The sequence below is a fragment of the Olea europaea genome, unplaced genomic scaffold (genome assembly GCF_002742605.1).
Source record: "Olea europaea var. sylvestris unplaced genomic scaffold, O_europaea_v1 scaffold1259, whole genome shotgun sequence".
NCBI lineage: Eukaryota > Viridiplantae > Streptophyta > Magnoliopsida > Lamiales > Oleaceae > Olea > Olea europaea.
Genome location: NW_019230035.1, coordinates 323435 through 344874, shown reverse-complemented (window position 1 = coordinate 344874; position 21440 = coordinate 323435). Strand labels below are relative to the sequence as shown.

Genomic DNA, 21440 nt, shown 5'->3' with positions numbered 1-21440 from the left:
ATACCATATGAAGACTTATGTTTGATTTTAAGATGTCAATCTTAATAAGATAAGTAATTTAAACCCTTATAAATGTTGTATATTTATTTCAACTTTATTCGATATGAGATTTACCATTTAATACGCATGAATATAGGCGAAGCAGGCTATTAGCCCCTAGACCTGGGCCTGGCCTTGCTCATCGAGGCTTTTGCCAATTCCGACTGCCTGGAACTGTACGGCCGGCACGTTTTGAGACATCATTAGTTCCTAGTATTAGATTAACATTATTTTATATGGAAGACGACTTACAATAATACGAAGAAAAATTATAATTTCTCTTGGCAGTGAATGAGGTGGCTGAGAGATTGGCATTCTTTGCAATAGCTGTGAACATGGTGGCTTACCTCGTACGTGAAATGCATCAAACTCTGCCAAATGCTGCCACTCATGTTACTGATTGGATTGGAGCAGCCTATGTTCTTACATTACTGGGAGCTTTTCTTGCTGATGCTTACTTGGGCCGATTCCGAACCATCATTGTTTTCTCTTGCATATATTCGGTGGTAATAACTAAGAACCAACCTTTCTTTTTAATTTATTTTTGTGGGAAATAAATTTCAAATGCCAATTAATTTGTTTCTTGAAGGTGCTAATTCAAATTTCTTGAGAACCTTTTAAAACCTATCTAAAATTTGAAAAAAAAAATAAAAAAAATCGAAATTGGTGTCACGTGAATAGTCCATTGAAGACTAAATTTGAATAGATAAACGTGTCACATCTTCTAAAGGCAAATCTCTGAGTGTTAGCTGCTTTTATTGTATCAGGGAATGGTACTGTTGACACTTTCAGCATCCATAGACAGCCTCCACCCCCCAAAATGCACCAAGAAACCATGCAACCCAGCAACCACTTCCCAAACAGCTTTCCTCTACTGTGCACTGGCTCTTATAGCCCTCGGCACGGGCGGCATCAAGCCATGCGTCTCCTGCTTCGGGGCAGACCAGTTCGACATATCGGATGAGAAGGAAGTTGTAAAGAAATATGCATTTTTCAACTGGTTTTTCTTTGCCATTAACATGGGAGCCCTTTTGGGCATAACCCTTTTGGTATACATACAAGTTCAGTTTGGATGGACATGGGGATTTGCAATTCCAACAGTGGCAATGTTTTGTTCAGTTCTTATATTGGCTGCTGGTTATCCTAAGTATCGATACCAGGAGCCGACAGGAAGTGCTTTTACTAGGTTCTTCCAAGTTATTGTAGCTTCTTTGAGGAATCATTACAAAGGAGTTGAAGTGGGACATGGGGGTGATCTTTATGAGGTTAGCACTAGAGAATCTGATATTTTTGGTGCTCGAAAGCTTGCTCATACTGAACAATACAGGTAACTAGTTTCTTATTTTACTTCAAGATATTATTATGCTTATAGTTCTTGTTTGTCATATTCTATGGTTGATAAAAATAGGAAAAATTGCACTATTAAAGCTTACAAATCGTGCCATGAATGTAGGTTTCTTGATAAAGCGGCTATTTTAAGAGACATAGAAGGCAACAGAAAGAACCGCTGGAGGCTATGTACTGTGACACAAGTGGAAGAATTCAAATCTTTCATTAGAATTTTACCTATATGGGTATCAACCATTGCTCTCTCCATCTCTTTCGCGCAGCTCTCAACATTTTTCTTAAGCCAGGCCGCCAGAATGGACAGAAAACTCGGCCCCCACTTCGAAATCCCATCAGGATCAGTCCCGGTTTTCAGCGTCATCAACGCCCTAATTCTAGTCCCCGTCTATGAAAAACTCATCGTCCCATATCTCCGTTCTAAAACAGGCCACCCTCGAGGAATTACTTCTTTACAACGCATGGGAGTTGGCCTATTCGTATCAGTATTTGCCTTGTTATCAGCCGCATTCGTGGAAAAAATGCGTCGAAATCATTCCAACCCTTCAAGTTTGAGTGTTTTCTGGTTGTTTCCTCAGTGTTTTCTTATAGGGACAGCAGAAGTGTTCACCTATGTAGGGCAGCTGGAATTTTTCTACGACGAGTCGACAGACGGAACACGAAGCATTAGCAGTGCATTGTTCTTAAGTGAAATAGGGATTGGGAGCTGGCTAAGTACCGCCATTGTTAAGATTATTGAAGCTGCAACAGGTGGTGACGAAAAAGGGTGGCTTAGGGATGATCTTAACAAAAGTAAACTTGAATATTTCTACTGGATTTTGACAGGGATTAATGGAGTTAATTTCTTGGTTTATTTATTGGTTGCATGCATATTCAAGGGAAGAAATGGTGGAAGTGTAAGGGATGAATCTGCTGTGGAGTTGCAAGGTGAGAGCCTGCAGAACGATGACAAGAGGGATATGTAAAAGCGTGGCATTGAATTAAACTCATTATTAATAAAAAGAAGAAATTTTCATTTATTGTAATTTAATTTAGTGAATTGTTTATGTTTGTTTTAAATATTGTGTTTATCGGTAATTTTGGAATATAATTCTTTTGATTTTCATGAATAGCATCTATTGCACCATAAAAAGGTGCAAACAAATGGCTTACATACCCCAATCTTACCCGGAGGTAGGATGAACTAGATTAGATTTGGACGATTTTTTTCCCTTACTTTCGGATCAAATCATTTTAATTTTCAAACCAAATCATTTCATGAGTTTGATCTGATTTAATTTCAAACCACAATTTACTCAAAGACATAAAAGTATCGCTTTTAAAACAATCTAAAACATAAATATTAAGCTAAAGCCTCAATGCAACACGAAAAATGTTAAAATATACTAAAATTATACAAGTTTAAAAAAATAGATATTATAAAGTCTAACCATAACAATTAACAAAGCTCAATTTTAAAAAATCCAAATATCAAAATTCAACTATATTAATACAACTTAAGCCTCATTTTACTCACGAGTAGCCCAGCTGTTTGGATCATATTGCGAGTAATGGATTTTAATGGAGCTAAGCTAATGAATCATATTTCTAAACAAAAATTATTATTATTTTTTTTTTATACAAAATAGGATTTTTTTTTTTTAAATTCCATAAATGATTTGGTTTGATTTCAAAGTATTGAAACTCAAACTAAATCATTTCTTCATATCAAAATCGAAACGTTGATAGGTCTATATGAATCTAATCTAACAGCTTTCAATTGATGGTTTTTATTGTCTTAACTGCAAGTGCATTCCCTATTAGATTTCATCCTCAATCCCACAAAACATGGATACGAAAACGTGTACCTCTTCTTGACTAATGGTTTAAAATTGATGATTTTTCAATTTTATAATTTTTTTGTTCAACCTTACGTAGAGATGTAAAATGAGTTGAACTGTTTTAGCTCTTGTTTGAGAGTCATTTTTGGGTAAAATGAATTTTGTAATAGTGATTTTGGATATGTGGTTAAAAGTAGGAAATTTTTTTAAATTTACGTGTAAAATCATTTTATTGAAAGAATGTGCTGTTGAAAATGAGTTAAGAAAAAAATGATTTTTTTAATTAATTAATTTATTATTATTATTATTTTTAAGGGGATTAGTTATCTATTAATAAACGAGGGAAAAATTTCATAAACCATGTATTAACTATGCACAGTTCAAAAACCATGTTTAAAGTTTAACTAATGCAAAAATCAGATTTTTATCTAATTAATTAAAAATATTTATTAATCAAATATAATAAAATTACAATTATACAATTAATGATCACATGTACACATTTATAGGTGACAGATTTATTTCTTGGTCACATATCTTCAAATTAATTGGTTACAAATTATTTCGAGGTCACGAATCAAAACTTTGATAGGTCACAGATTATTTCGTGGTCACAAATCACAATTTATCCATCAATTTTATAGGTCACAATTTATGTCATTGGTCACAGATATAAAAAATTATAGATCATAAGTCACAATTATAGGTCACAAATGGTTATAAATTCAAAATATTATAGGTCACAGGTCACGTATTTTTGAATTTGATGGTCACAATTTATCTTTTATTCATAAAATGATCGAATTTCAAGGTCACAGATTAATTGTCGATCACAGACACCAAACACCGATCTCGATCCACCTCAGTACATGGTCACAAGTACTCCACCACCAAACCCACCATCATTGCTATCTGAACCACACCATCGCTGCCTGAACCAAGTTTGAACCACGCAATCGCCGCCTAAACCAAATCACCAACAAAAACTGCTACCGTGTCCTTCACCACACCGCCACAACCTCCAACAAAACACTGACCAAGAAAGCCAACCACAAACGCCATAATCGCACCCACATCCACGCTGTACAGAGTCCACCACCAAATAAGACACCGTCATCGCACAAGACACCATCCAAATCCATCGCCAACCAAACACATCACCACCCAAAAATTTATAGTCACAGGTCACATATTTTCAATTTTGATAGTCACATATTACTTTTTTTAGTCACAAATGGTCGAATTTTAAGGTCACAGGTCAAATAGCCGATCACCACCAACTCCACTGCCACCACCGTCACTTGTAACCACCATCACCCCAGCCATTGCCAACACCAACATTAACAAAATCAACGCAACCAGATCCACCGCCACCACCAAACACAAAAAAAAAACCACCATCGCTATTTGAAGACTCTGAACCACACCATCGCTGCCTCCAAATCCACCACCAACACTGTCGTCGCAAAAAATACGAACATCACCCCACTGCATCACACCACAACACCCACATAGCACCAACAAAATCAACTTCCACAAACATATAACTCAAATTACACGCCACCAACACAAACTGGCTTCCACTCACACCGCACCAACAAACCGGCTTTTACACACCTCTGCGCATCGAGCTACTATTGCATCACCGTCGACTAGCTGGTCGCACAGCATAGCCACGATGACGTCGCTGTGAGCGCTGACTCCGCGGTGCTCAAATCGACAAGTGACGATTTCGACCGGCCAGATTGCTCACAACACCGGCTGCAAGGGCACCGCATCACAGCAACTATGCCATCGCTCGACTCTCACGTCTCCGACGATGGTGCCCTTCAACGATGATGGAGGTTTGAGGAAGAGAAAGGGTTGAGAGAGGGAGAGGGAGTGGGAGCGGGAGAGGGAGAGGGAGAGGGAGACGAAGGGAGGCGAGAAGTGAAAAATCTGAGGATATGAAAAAATGAGTATGGTTTGTTGTAGTGTGGGTATAAATGATACATGATTTCTGATTAAAAAATATTTGCACTTGATTTTTACACTCACATCTTTAAATATCGGGAATATTGTAATTTCCTCATAAACGAGACCTGTGTTAGACTTGGACTACACGGGCCACCAGGCCCAAGGTCCGATTTAGTGGTGTTGTACTGGGCCAAGCCCTTAAACAGGAAAAAAAAAAAAAAACCCGCAACTTTTAAATTCAAACTTTATGTAATCGATAATTCTTCACTACAAATCTGAAAGAATACTTCTGTTATACTAGATCGACTTCCAAGTTTGATGCTACATTTTTGCAGATTTGCTATATTGGTTTATATACATTGCCCGAGAAGTGTTTGATAAATTGTTAATGTGAGTATTTTTTACTGAGAATTTCTTCAACTATCGATGACGCGGGTAAAAATGGAAGTCTTGGAAAGTGGGATGACTAGAATCCATAGTTCCTTCAGCGAGGGCGGCATACATTTTTGCAACTCCAGTCTCCTCTTTATGGACAAGTGAAATTGACCTGACCTGGTGCATAATTTTGTTATCATTTTTGACTATTGTATTTCTTACTGAATAGTTTTTTTTTAGTGGGATTTATGTTATTTATTTACTTCTTTTCCGTTGTTTAAGATGCGAGGAGTGTTGCAAATGATACAAGGTCTGTCGAGTTCCCTGTTCTATTGGGACGATAATGGACATTGTTTTCGTGTTAAAAGTGGAATATACCTGACTCATCTTTCCCAGACAAGTTTGTATGGTGTTCTTCATCAGTTTACATATGCCGCAACAAGTTTAAAATTGGTAGAGATTGTTGTAAACAAAATAGAGAAATCTAAGAGATTGCCTCCGCCTACTTTGAGAGCATTTGCTTGTGCTGTTTCTACATGGCTTAGAGTGGGTGTCTTTTACTATGCAATTTCTGTTTGATAAACTCTTTTCCTTCTTTTTTGGATTCCTGTTCTCATATTTGAAATGTTTATAGTCTCTTTATTTTTCTTAATATTATTTTGGAGCAGAGGATTTGGGATATTTCTTTGAAAGAAGAAGTGAAGATAAATAGCTCTGATGTTAAAGCTACTCCGACCTTATTGGAGCTGTCAAGTTCTTTGTCAAGGTTGTATGCTTATTTGGAGGAATTTAATTTGGTGTTTGGTGCTTGAATAATTGCATATACATTTATAAGTCTGAAGTGACAAAGATGCTAATTTTATCTATTTCTGAAAATGTCTAATTGTGGTTATGAAATGGCGATTTTAGGTATAACCTGATGGACTATGCTGCTGGGTTACTCCTTTACTCATCATTCTCTTAAATTATACTTGTATAGATAAGATTCTGGTCGACATTGTTTTGAATCTTCAGCTGTCAACAACAGAAGGGCCATGTTTGTAGTTAATCTATCGACTGAAGTAATAAATCTGTTGTATTCTTGTTGCCCATTTTTCATACTTCGTTTTTTTATGTGTTTGAATATTCTGCATTTGATAGGATTAGCCAACAATTTGTTTAAGAAATTTGTGAGTCCTAAACGGATGATCTCTCTCCCAGTCTTTGCTCAGAAGCTGACTATTTGTTTCAAATAGTGCACGGGGCCATTCCACAATACTATTTTGAACTTGATCACTGTATCTCGGCTGCAGAAATTGCTGTTCATATTATTAACCATCTCTATGTGGAGCTTAATGAAGTTTGTCTCTTGCAAGGGGGTGAGGTTGAAATCTATCAGTTGCTTGAGATGTTGTACTCTTTTTATTTATATTTGATCAAAAGGTTTAAATAAGAACTATACGTCATTTTCAGGAGGATAGATATGTGATGCTACTTTATATACTTGTTGGGAGTCTTTTGCCATATATTGAGGGTCTTGATTCATGGCTTTTTGAAGGAACCCTTGATGATCCTTTTAAGGAGGTATTTCTTTTTGATTAGAGAGTTATGTGCAATCTCTTACGCGTAGTAATTTGAAAACTGGATTTTACATGAAGTCCCCATTTAGATAATGTAATTTTAGGTTCAGTTTGATACTTATTAGTGTTTAATCTTCAGTAAGTGACCCTGGATTTTCTAATTATGGATGCACATATGTTCAGATTGAAGAACTTAGAGCGTGTATGATTGATATGGAAAATATCATCTAGAAAAGAAAATAAAAACCACCTCTACCCAAGGAAAATGTTTTCCTTAAAAACAAGGAAAATTAGGCATATTTTCAAAAGTTGGAAAACGTTTTCCATGGAAAAAAATAGCAATCAAACACTCCAAGTAGAAATTTGGATGGAAAACTGATATTTTCCATAGAAAATAAATGTAATCGAACCCACCCTTAGTGAACTCCATTTTAACTATCTGTCTTAAAAATTTTAGAAATTTATAACTCACGTAAATGTATATTTCTATGATGGAATGGAATTATAATACTGTGATACATATTTCTCTTACTTTGTTTTATTTATGTGAGGGTAAATTGTGCTTATCTTTTCTACATGGCAGTTTCATTCTTGAAGTTCGGTATTTTATGTTGCATTTTGCAACAGTACCATCAATATTTCTTAATAAAAAACCCTTCAACCATAGATATCCAGTTGTGTATATCTGTAGGCAGCTGCATCTTGACTGTCCCAGAGCTGTGATAATTCAGATTGCCATGCAACATCTGTCTCTTACCTGTAATTTGTATTTTTCTTTCTGGTCCTTCTGCTTTGTAGAACACTATCTGTGATGGTTTTTTCTGTCTTTGAGAAACGCAAATTCTATGATATGCATCAAATTTGAAGATGGTTCTATTTCAATTAATTTACCTCTGCGTGCTTCCAAAGCATTTCGATTTCTATTCTTATGTGTTCTTATAGTAGAAACTATGGTGGTTGGGGTTCTGGATAAGATGATACATAATCATGCTTGAAGAAACCTGGCTGATGGTTGAAATTTTATGTGAAAAAGTGGATTATTATTGTAGATTCTTGGATTAAATTAATCACTGGTCATTCGAAATTTGCCAAAATGAAGTTTTTAGCATTAATTGTCGTGAGCTAATACAGTTCATTGCTCTGAGTGATAAGCTATTATGCATATGACATGATTGAAAGTTTTGCCTATAATGAATTTTAGTTGTTTAAATTCCAAATCAACTTTAGTTCTTTAAACTGCAAGTCAGTTTTTCCATTATAATTTCAAGTTTTCATGTAGATAAGGAAATTGGGAAGTTCATAGAATTCCTGAATGTCTCTTTTTTGATGTCTCCTTCCCTCCTTAGCTGTCTATCTTTTCACTCAAAGGAGTGAAATTATGAGAGCTCCATATTCATGGGATTTTTTCTTACGTTTGATATGCAAAATAAATTCTCTTCCTTATATTTTGCACTGTATCCTTGTTACACATGCTACAGTATCTATTTTTTTATATTTGCCTTCCTTTTGTCATTTCGCATGTATTCATGATTTTTTTCCCCCGCAAGCAGCATTGTGGGCGTATTCACTAAACATATTTACAACTGGCATTGCTCTGTTATTAATTAATTTTTATGGAAGACAGACCCAATATTTTGAAGATTTCTCATTTCTATTAAGGGAGCGGTTTTTTGCAACTGTTTATTTTCGTATATTTCCTATGGCAGCAATTGTCTTTAGTAACTCATTGCACCTTTCTGCAGATGTTCTTTTATGCTAACGAAGAAATTGCAATAGATGAGGCTGAATTTTGGGAGAAAAGCTATCTGCCAAGATCAGCTATCTCTCAAAAAGTTCACTTTCTGAAATTTGCCACCGATCTTCTACCTTCAACAAAAGAGAAAAGGAATTTTGGTGGTAGAGAATCCATTTCTCTTCCTGGTGTTACCAAAGAAAAAGAGTCAAATGAAAATACTTTTCAACTTTGTCCATTCTTCATGAAGGATACAGCAAAGGCAATTATTTCTGCTGGAAAATCACTGCAGCTGATCCAGCATGCTCCTATGACACCTCTTTTAACGGCTCCTGCCACCAACCTTGAGAATGAAGCTAGTTTAACTGGTTTAACTTTGTCAGAGGTCGTGTCATTAGTAGCTCTTATTGCCGATGGCGAACACATCTCTGGGTACCTGTGGAATGATAACAGACTTGATTCTTCATTTGGGTTCGTTGAGGAAATACAAAGGCTAGAAGAGAGAGATGGGACTTTACCTGCTGTAACAAGCTCAAATAAGGCCTGGCATAAGTTATTGACTGATAGATTGGCCCAGAAAAGAGATATGAGTTCAGGATATGCACAAAGAAATCCATTAAATTCCTTAATTGTGAAGGGAGTGAAACTAACTTCAGATGAAATAGATGAACTGCCCCAGACATTTTGTCCTGAAAATCCAGCTATTACTGTCTGTCTAAAGTTTCTTCACGAGAATAGGGATGCTCGGAGTGCATTGAACATATCTTAAAACTTTCAACTTCCTCCTTTAAACGACGAGGGTCTTAGGCAGGCAATCTTTGGTGAAAATTGCGGAACTGGATCAGCACACAATAGTACAGATTACACTTCTGGCTTTCAGTTTGGTGAATTTGAAGGTAATGTGGAAGATAGAGAAATGCTCAAATTGTTGCTTCCCTTTCCAGCTCTTCTTCCATTATTCCAGGTACTGTGTTTGAGAGTTCACTTAATTGATATGTGATTGTAGCTTGTATAGCATTTCCCAGAGCTTGAAACTTCCTCTCGAGTACGTAACAGGAGGACATGCATATGTTAGAGGTTTTACCATTCCAGAATAATAGCACCCTTCCATCGAGAATCCTCAGCTTGATCCACGGCACTGAACCAAAAAGCACGCGTTCTTCCTGCTGTAATTCTTCAGGAATGCCTTATCAGCTATATCAAAAAGCAGGTAGGTGATGAATAATGTAACTCACAGTGCTTTAGTTATACACACCTTTGAGGTAATAATATGCTACAGGTTCTTGCATTTTAAACTTGCAGACTGATCATATTGGGGAGAATATGTTGTCAAAATTACTGCATTATTGGAGATTGTTAGATGAGCTGGACGTGTTACGTGCCATATATTTATTAGGATCTGGTATGATCTGATCCAAGCAGTCCAGACTTTTATAAATGAGATTTTGATCTCGTCTCACAGGACAGCAACCTTGATTTCTTGACAGTGATTTTCACTAAGTTAGACAAAGGGGAATCCTTGGATGACGATTTTAAGTTGAACACAATATCGCAGGTGCAAATTAGCAATTAAACCCTGAATTACTAGGTCTTGTAGCTTTCCAGTTCTTACCAGGTCAAACTGTGGAAAATGCCTGTAATTTACTGTTTTTCATTTATTGTATAGTTGATCTCTTTAGTATAATTAGAGGAGACATGTTGGGCTATATTTAGAGGAGAAATTTAGGAAGTTGTCTTGTTTACTTTTGTAGAAAACCGGTTAATTAGGAATTAATTTAGTATGATTGATGTACCTTATATATGTTTTTAGTTAGGTAAAGATATTAGCTTTCCTTAGATTAGGAGATTGTATTTCCATATTTATGTGTATCTGGTTGTATAAAGGTATGTTCATAGGGATGAAATAAACACAAGACACACAAATTATTGTGTGATTTGTCAGTTTTTGCATGGTATCAGAGCTAGGTGTCAATTATCCAAGCACTCCGTGACAGAAAACAGTAAAGAATCGGCCGGAGAAGTGTTCCAAACCGAGACAGAGGCCGTCTCCTCTATGGGCTCCAATAACCCCGAAAATTCTTCCTTTCAAATCATTGTCGAAAAATTGAATGGAAGGAACTTTCGAGAGTGGACTCAATCGATCAAACTGATAGTTGAAGGCAAAGGAAAATTGGGTTATCTCACTGGTGACACCAAGAAACCGTTAGAGGCGACCCTGTTCCAAAAATGGAAATCGGAGAATGCTATGATAAGAGCCTGGTTCGTCAATTCGATGACCCCATCCATAGGTAAAACTTTCCTATTTTTACTAACGGCGAAGGAAGTCTGAGTGATCGTACAATAAACGCATTCAGATGGAGAAAACGCATCACAAATCTTCGAGATTAAGACTCGACTGTGGCAGACTAAACAAGGAGAAAGAGAAATCACAGATTACTACCTGGAGATGACAATCTTGTGGCAAGAACTTGACCTTAGCCATATACACACCATATGCTGGTAATATTAAAGTCAAAATTGCAGATGGGTCCCTCTCAAATGTCGTAGGAAAAGGGAGTATCCAAATCTCTATCTATAATTCTAAACTCTGTCCTTTATGTCCCAAATTATCTCGTAATTTGTTATCTGCTAGCCAGTTGATAAAGACATCCAATTGGTCAACTAAATTTTTTTCATCTTATTGTGTCTTTCAGGATCTATCGTCGAGGAAGACGATTAGCGGTGTTAAAGAGTATGCAGAGCTATATTACTTTGAGGAAGCTGATCTGAGTAAGCCATGTCAAATTGCAATTTGTGATTTTGCATATGCCTATAGGGATAGTGAAATTTTATTATGCATTATCGAATAAGTCATCCCAGTATGTAATACCTAAAACATGTACTCCCATCTATTTATTCGAATAAAACTTTATTTGATCTTCAATGTGAAATCTGTGAACTAGCAAAACATCAACGAAGTGTATTTCCAAAATCTTTGTATAAACCATCTAAACCATTTACCATAATTCACAGCGACTTATGGGGACCTTCACAAATCCCCAATTGCACTCATACAAAATGGTTTGTTATATTTATCGATGACCATACTCGTCTTTGTTGGATCTATATGCTAAAAGAAAAAATCGATGCTCGGTCCGTCTTCATTGAATTTCACTCGATGATACAAACACAATTTCAAACCAAAATTCAAATTCTCCGCACGGATAATGGCACTGAATACTTCAACTCCAATTTAGAGGATTTCCTACTAAAACATGAATTAGTCCATCAAAGCTCCTGTGTCGACACGCCTTAACAAAATGGAATTGCAGAATGGAAAAATAGACACCTCCTTGAAGTTGTACGTGCCTTAATGTTCACCATAAAAATACCAACCTCATATTGGGGAGATGCTATTCTAACATCTACCTACCTTATCAACCAAATACCTAGTCGAACACTTAACTTTGAATCACCCCTTCAAAAATTTCAAAAATTCTTTCTTACCTTACACCTATACTCTAATCTGCCTCTTAAAGTATTTAGGTGTACAGCATTCGTCCATATACATGCTCACAATCGGAATAAACTAGACCCTCGTGCTGTTAAATGTGTATTCATTGGATACTCCACCACACAAAAAGGATACAAATGCTATGATTCTGTTACAAAAAGAACATTTGTAAGCCTTGATGTCACTTTTTTTGAAAAAATTCCTTACTTTCAAAGGCCCTCTCTTCAGGGGGAGAATTTGAATGAATATCGGTTCTTGGATTTTGATCTTTCTCCTCCTGAAGATACCCTAAATTCAAATTCAATCACACCATCAATGCCTAATACGCCACATATAGAACATGATTTAAACTCAGGGGGAGACGTAGAAAAACAAAAAGACAAGGAGATTCTAGTTTACTTAAGGAAGTAAAAAACAAAGGAGAACCCCACATATGAAGTACTAAGAGAGTTGGACTCGATGATAGTTCCGGATCCTCATGAACTTGAATATTCTGATATCAACCTCCCCATTGCACTCAGGAAACAAATTCGGTCTTGTACTCTTTACCTTATGTCAAAATTTATATCATATAATGCTTTATCCACAAGATTTCGTACTTTTACAGCTAACCTTGATAGTACAGCAGTTCCAAAAGACATTCAGGAAGCCTTGGAGATCCTAGAATGGAAAAAAGGTAGTGATGGAAGAAATGCAAGCTCTACAAAAAAATGAAACCTGGCTCTGATACCAGTTTGATAGGTTCCAACCTGTAAAAATTACCAAGTGTCAAGGAAAACGAGAAAATAACACAGGAAATGAAAGGAAATGCTGAATTGATTTCTAGAACTGGAATTACAAGGAAATGTAAAGGAAAAGAACAAGAGACCGATTGAGAGGACTGAGACTCCCTACACTGACCCACTCATTGAATTCTTGATATGCTCATCTATCCTTCTTATTCTATTTATAGGCTCCTGTAATAGATTTTTGGCCACCTTACACCCCCCTATCTAACAAAATTAGTTACTGCCTTTCCTCTTGTTCCTTCTAGAATATGTATACTGAGTTGGAGGCTTATCAATCTACCAAAAAGCAAAAAACTTGTGGGATGCAAATGAGTATTCAATGTAAAATACAAAGCTGATGGAACAATAGAAAGATACAAAGCTTGTCTTGTGACAAAAGGTTACACACAAACCTATGGTATAGATTATATAAAAACATTTGTACATGTGGCAAAACTCAATACAATACGTGTTTTCTTATCTCTAGTAGCCAACTTGGATTGGCCATTTCAGCAACTCGATATCAAAAATGCATTTTTAAATGGAAAATTGGAAGAAGAAGTGTTCATGACTCTACCACAAAACTTCTACCTACAAGGAGAAAATCAGGTCTGCAAACTAAAAAGGTCACTGTGTGGTCTTAAACAATCACCAAGGGCGTGGTTTGATCGATTTGCCAAAGTGTTGAGGAGACAAGGATACCAATAAGGACAGTCAGATCATACCATGTTCTTTTAACAATCGAAAAGCCCGAATGAAAACAATTTTAATTGTATATGTTGATGATATAATCTTAACCGGCGACAACGTAATGGTAGAAAGACTGAAGAAACACCTGGCAACTGAATTTGAGGTGAAAGACCTAGGAAAGATGCAATATTTTTTGAGAATGGAAATTGCAAGGTCAAGGAAGGGCATTAGTGTTTCGCAATGAAAATACATTCATGACCTATTATCTGAAACAGGAATGCTTGGATGTAAACCAAGTGACACATCAGTTGACATATGAAGAAGGGCAGAAGATACTGGAAAATCTGTTGAGAAAGAAAGATATTAGCGATTAGTTGGGAAGTTAATATACTTGTCTCACACTAGGCCAAACATTGTCTTCGTAGTAAGTGTGGTAAGTCAACATATGCACTCACCAAAAGAAGCTCATATGGAAGCAGTATTTAAAATACTCAGATATCTAAAAGGTTCCTCGGGGAAAGGGCTATTCTTAAAAAAAAATGAGAGGAAAGAAACAGACGTGCTTATTGATGCTGATTGGGCTGGTTCTACAGGAGATAGGAGATCAACAACTGGATACTGTACCTATGTATGGGAAAATTTGGTAACTTGAAGAAGCAAAAAATAAAATGTTATAGCAAGAAGTAGTGCTGAAGTTGAATTTAGAGTAGTAGCACTAGGAATATGTGAAGGATTGTAGTTAAAGAAACTCTTGAAAAAAATACAGGTCAATGTAAAACTCCCAATTAAACTATACTGTGACAGTAAGGCAACAATCAATATCTCACTTAATCCAGACAACATGATCGGACCAAACATGTTGAAATGGATAGACACTTCATTAAAGAAAATGTAGAAGATGGAGTAATATGTATGACCTACATCTTTACAATGGAGCATATAGCAGATATCTTAACCAAAGGCCTACCTCGATAAAATTTTGATGAATTTATCTGCAAATTGGACACGGTAAAGATATACCATCCAACTTGAGGGGGAGTGTAGAAAATCGGTTAATTAGGAATTAATTTAGTATTGTCGATGTACCTTATATAGTTATTTTCTTAGTTAGGTAAAGATATTAGCTTTCCTTAGATTAGGAGATTGTATTTCCATATTTATGTGTATTTCATTGTATAAAGGTATGTTCATAGGGATGAAATAAACAGAAGACACACAAAAATTATTGTGTGATTCGTCAGTTTCTACAACTTCCTATATATTTATTGTTGTAATCTTTAGAATTTATCATTGAAATATATGAAATTCCGCACATACCTTTTGTAAGTGTAAAATAGTCCATTCTTGTAACTAGAGGTCTCAAATAGACCAACCCACTTTTGGGGCTGCCTATGGGCCCGGCTGCATCTTGGGAACCATATCTTTGCTCAGACTTTATGGTTATTTGGTGAAAACATGGAGCCCAAAAAGCGTCAAGTGTCCTTTTGATAACTTGATGGATTGATGAATTATTTAATTTTTCTTAAGAAGTTTACTAGGTCAATGAGTATCAGACCATGCAACACACCGTTTTGTCAATCCTTTTAAACAAATCATGGAAGCCATTTAATAATTTTTTCTGTTCCACTTTTTCTGACATTCTATTCTAGATATTATCGACGTTGAGTGCTGCTAGCGTATTAATGCTGCTTAGTTTACTTCAGGAGTCAATTAGGAACTCTGCCGATAATGTCCTACTTAGGACTCCAGATTCGTTGGTTGTGTCTATGACAAAAAATCCTGGTTCCAGTGAAGATGATAACCTGTCAGTCTCAACTCCCCGTAAAGGTCGTAGTCAGAGCTTTGGAATAGACGTCTTTGATTCTCTTAAGTTCTCATACAAGGTATGGACTAGGGTTATTCACTCTTAATTCTTTCTTTTGTTAGCAAAGTTATAGATCAAACTGTGTCAAGCATCTTGGCAGATTTTCTTACTCAAATCTTAATGCAATGCAATAGATCGCTTGGCCACTTGAACTTATTGCTAACCTGGAAGCAATGAAGAAATATAATCAGGTAGCTCTTTGACTACTTTGCATTCAAGTTGCTATAGTTAATTATTCTTGGTAATTCTATCTGTATATTCTGCAGGTTATGATCTTCTTGTTGAAGGTCAAAAGAGCTAAATTCGTGCTGGATAAGGCTCGGAGGTGGATGTGGAAGGTAAATCCATTTTTGTTTTATCTAAAACCAAACAATATTGCTGAGATAGTTGATATTTCCCCTTTGAACCTTTCAGGATAGAGGCACTGCAACAACTAATTGCAAGAGCCACTGGTTGCTAGAGCAAAAACTCCATTTTGTGGATGCTTTTCATCAATATGTCATGGACCGAGTAATGAATTTTTGGACATTTTAAATGTGTGATTATTGGTTTGAGTTGCTTGTTATGCTTTGTAATGTCGTTTAACTAACATGGTTGGGTATCCTGTCTTTTAGTGCTGAACTGTAAATTTCATCAGTGGTTAATGATACTGTTTTTCTTCTCCAGTGTTCATTCTGATTTGATTTCTTAGTTTGGCTTGCCACAATTTATTGAAGTGCGAGACTGAGAGTTCTAACTTGTATGCTTAGCCCTTGTTTGGCATCCATTTCTTAAAACTCATTTTCAACCACACATTTTAGGAGATCTACAATTTTTATCAATTTTTCAACTACACATTTCACCAATTTGTATCAAAATCAAACATGGGCATAATCTTTTATCCACAACCTGAATAAAAGTTGTATAAGTGCAATCTGAAATTATCATGAAAACGAAACAGTGTGCAAAACACTAAATTCAGACAAGTAAATAACATTGGTGTATGCTTTCATGCGGACTTTCCTTCATTTTTGTTTCCTTAAATTTCTATCAAGTATTTTAAGATGACCGGAGCCTAAATAACTGAAAGGTGATCTGTATCAAAAACCAAAATTCTTGCATGAAGTATGTAGATGTCTGACCAAACTCCTCAGAAATTCCTGATGGGCGAGGGAGAAATCAAGTATTGATTTTTTTCATCCTTTTTTCAATTTGTTTTTATTACCTTTCCATGTTTTGACTGATTTGAGCAACTGGAGCTGCTTCTGGTACAGTTTGAAGAATGTTTGAAGCAATTCTTAAGATTGTGTAGAAGTTCCAACCACAGATGTATTTCCATGCTAATTTGAAACTTGCAACTGTTCTTCTAGAGTATTTTGGTTAGGATTATTAAGAGCTCATGGTATTTGAAGGCATGCAAATGAGGCAATGTTTTGGATTTCTTTTTTGCCCTCACAAATAATTGAACCTGCACTTTTTTAATTATTGATTTTTATTATTAATTTTCAGTTGATAAATTCTTCTACTAGTTACAGTCTATAACCTGGATATTATGAACAGGTATATCATAATGCATGGCGTGAGCTCTGTGAACAAACGACTGTGGCTGAAACTTTGGATGAAGCCATTGAAGTACACGAGTTCTATTTGTTGTGAATTCAGCGGCAGTGTTTTGTTGTTCCGGACAAGCTGGTCTTCGCCTAATCCTTATCTTTTATAATTTTGTTATTGCTGATCTGTACATTCATTGAATTAACATTGTGAAATATGGTGAACATCAGCTGATTGACTCGTGCATGCAGTGGGGCTTAATTGCTAGCTGCATAAACAATATCTTTGGGCTAGCTCTGGATTCCTATTCCGTACAACGGAATCTAAGCAGTGGTGGAGCAATTTCTGCAATCAAAGCAAAATGTGATAAGGAAGTGTACTGGATAGAGAAACAGTTTGATGACTGCATGGCATTCCTTCTCAGGGTATTCTTTTGTCAATTTCTGATAACTCGTATAAAGTTCTTTGTAAGTGCACAAGGAGATTTTTCTTTAAACAGTTGAGGGGGTGCGGGGATAACACCCAACATGCCCTTCGCGTCCCTTGTCATATTAAGTTCTAATAAAAGGTATCTCCCACTCTCTGCAAACTAGAATAGGCCAGTTTTATCACATGATATTCTATTCTTAAAGATAGAATTTCCATCATTCACTTTCGACTTATATCTTGACAAGTTTGTTCGTTATTTGACTGAGTCAGTTTCATTATCTTATCTGTCATCCATCTTCCACCATTTTTATCGCTTTCTTCTCTCATTTAGTTTCTACCTCTAACTCCCCTACAACTCTAGTTTTGTGGGATAAACCATGTGAAGTCTTTTATCTATTTACTGTACAGTCTTATTACGTCTTCATTTATCATTGTAATCTCATACCATATGTACTCCACAGTCCACCCTCTGAAGTGTGTTTGCGCATTTGTTATGGAGAGAATATACTTGTATGTACTCACAAAACTTAGTTATCATTCTACTTCTTGCATCTATTGCCTTCCCGTCCCTCCCTCTCAAACCAGGTGTCATCTTACTAGAATCTCTGATCAAAAACCTTATCACCAACAGTTTATTATCAGAGATGAAGGATTAGAACAGTGAGTAAATGATCCCTTTGAATTTTTTGGTTTGTTTTATTTCGTGGACGGTTGGAGATTTGTTAGTGGCGGCGATAATTGGGAGATGCTGGTTTTTTTGTGGTGTTGTGGTTATGGACAATGTTTCTTAAATAATCTTATGGGGGTTTTGTTAGCATATTTTGTTCTAAACATTTTGATATCTTCATTCTTGAGCGATATGAGTTCGGTCATGCTTTTGCTCTTACTGAATGAGTATAATTTTGATGATCTTATGCTTGGTTTTGCAGATTCTATCTGTCAAACTCAACGTGAGGCAATTTCCTTATTTGGCAGCTCTGGGAACTCATATTAACTACAACTACTACCATATGTCCAATAGTAGGTTCTTGACCGCTTCTAGTTCTAGACATTTGCATTCGACTTAGTTAATGCCATTCCATGTTAATGAAGGATTATTCCGAACCTACACAGATGTATTGATGGTGATTATCAAGTGGATTGGAATGAAGAACTTGCTTGATTTATGATGCTGTATGTTTCCTTTATGTTGGGTTGGATCAATTAATTTGTAATATGTACATTCCTCTTGTTGATTGCACCAAATTATCAGTAAAATTATATATATTCTTTTGTATTTTGCTTTGAAATCTTGAATCTGATGATTGCACCATTTCTGTCAATTCCATCATTCACCTTTTCAAGTTAACTCACAATCTAAGCTGTGAAGTAAAATTCAATATTTTCAAACTGAACTCAACCAATTGACTTGATCGAAAAAATTAAGCCCTTGTTAGGCTCAATTTTTTAAAATTTAATTTTTTCTAACTCATTTTCAATCACATATTTTATAGGATTTGTAAATTTTGTCAACCTTTTAACTACACATCAAATTTTATTAAAATTTATTGGAAGTATAATTTGTAGTCAAATCAAATAGTGGCCTAAAAACTAATGAAGGTTGGTATAACTTAGTTCCCTTAAATTAGATATACGAGGACAATATGATGCTGTAATAAAGATCTGGACACCTTCGGTTAGTGGAAATTGATTGATTGTAAAATTGAAATGAAACCTTAATGATCAATTTGTTATACTCAAAAGGTTAGGAATTAATTTAATAATGGAACAATAGATTGAGGACCAGTGGTGAAATTGTCCCCTACATAATACTCTGTTGTATATTTGTTCAACAATAATAAGAACCGGTGTGTGGAAAGAAATAAAGATGGAATGAAGTGAAAAAAAAAAAATGGAGGCCAAAATACAAACCTATGCGGTCGCATAGGATCCTTCTATGCGACCGCATAGATACCTACAGGGCCTAACGACCTTGCCTTTGTGAAACCTATGCGGTCGCATAGGATCCTTCTATGCGACCGCATAGAAGAAGGAATATAGCCGTTGGCAGTTTTTCAATTATGATTTTGGCGGCTTTTCATTTCGTTTTGGCACCTTTTCGTGTGGAAATGTTTCATGTCTATAAATAAGTGATTAATGGACATTGAAAATTAATTACAAGTAAGTGAAAAACATATAAACAAATCCACATTAAAGAATTAAACTTTCTTCCCTCCATATTCATGTTTTTCAAGTGTTCTTCAAGATTCGGGTGGAAAAATCATTTGTGCTTTTCTACAACAAGGCTTGATCAATCCTACGAACTATTTGCCATAAAACCTTTTAAGCACCAAATTTGTATACGAGAAGGGGCAAATATCGTTTGAGGACAACGAATCATTTTCGTGTTTGAGCCTTCCATATTGGTTTGTTTTCCTTATTAATTTCCATCTTCTTGAATTTCTATTCCTTAATTTTCATCTCCATTTTCTCGGTGGGCATAAATTTTCCAACAATCTCAAACGATATTTTTGGCGATGGAGAATGAAACCACTTTGGCGACGATCAAGTTGATGATTCAAGATCTTGTTTTGGATTGGTTGATATGACAAATTCTGTCAAAGAAATCTGGAACATTTGAAAAGAAAGGTTTCCGATTGAAGAATGAAAAGATTGAATCTGATTTGTCGCAAACGGACAAACTCCAGATAAGTGCTATATAATTTGATTCAATAAATGATATATGATGGTTCTATGGTTGAATGTGCATGACTGCCTATATTTGCATAATTGGTCATGATTTTTGAACCTTTCTGTGTGCATAATTTGCATGGACAAAACGGACCAGAACTTTGCTCACAAATGTGGAATGCATTTTGTTTCCAGCGTGTGTGTGCATTCGGAGCGTCCCCAAATTTTGATGTTGGCAGTTTATTTTTGGCACATTTTAAATTCATATAATGATGATGTTTGGGGCCAAAGGTTATATGATAATAACCTGTAACATCTGGTATTTATGATGCCATATGATAACCCTAGAATAATTAATGATCAAATTTAATGATTGCCGTATTTATATGCCATTAAATTTTCTTTGGTCCAAAATACTATATTCTGTTTGAATAATTGTCCAAATTCGCCGCCAATGGAGATGAAAAGTGGATATTGTTTTAAGGCAGTTTATTAAATTGATTAAGTGGCGACTTTTCATTCTTTTGCAAACTAAACCATTTGTAAAGGTGGCAGTTTTGTTTATCAGTGATAATTTGCCGGCACCTTTTAAATCCAACAAATGTTCTGTGCCTAAGGAATTTTGATTGGGTTTTTGTGCAAAACTGAATATTCTATCCATAAGGCATGAACAAATGCTTGCACGTATATTAATTTATGAAACGGTGGATTCGTTAATGTGAATATATCTGCCTATTCCTTCCATCAGTTTACGGCCATTGGTGACCGTTCATAAAGCATGGCTGCATAATAGTTGGTCAATTATTATACAAATGAATCTGTGATGATTAAATATATGGAAATGGTATAGGCTAATTAAAGGACTATGGTAAAAACTGACTTGGTGTCAACATGAAAAGTTGAATGACTTATGTGATTCTGTACAAAGTGAAAACTTTGCTAATTAAGCCTCTTATTTGTGGATGTGTAGAATATTATGAGATATTCTATGATCAATTTTATGGCATGATAATTGATTATGTGATTTATGATCTACTTTGCTAATTTACTGCAAATTAAGGGAAAATGTGTGTTCTTTATTTGGAAATAAATTAATTCTAATTCGCACGTGTTCACTTGAGGGTGCATAATTTTGGCATTCACCCATATAGTTAAAGGGTTGAGGTTTTTGA

General features: G+C 35.7%; 1 protein-coding gene and 1 pseudogene across 1 annotated transcript; both read left to right on the top strand.

Moving 5' to 3' along the window:
• Positions 1–72: 72 nt before the first annotated feature.
• Positions 73–2350, top strand: LOC111374511 (protein NRT1/ PTR FAMILY 8.2-like). Its single transcript, XM_022997182.1, has 5 exons — positions 73–77; positions 137–252; positions 328–545; positions 807–1366; positions 1493–2350. The coding sequence occupies exons 1-5, from the start codon at positions 73–75 to the stop codon at positions 2346–2348; spliced, it is 1755 nt and encodes a 584-aa protein (XP_022852950.1). The 3' UTR covers positions 2349–2350.
• A 3013-nt stretch (positions 2351–5363) lies between these two features.
• Positions 5364–16407, top strand: LOC111374535 (annotated as a pseudogene).
• The last annotated feature ends 5033 nt before the right edge of the window (positions 16408–21440 follow it).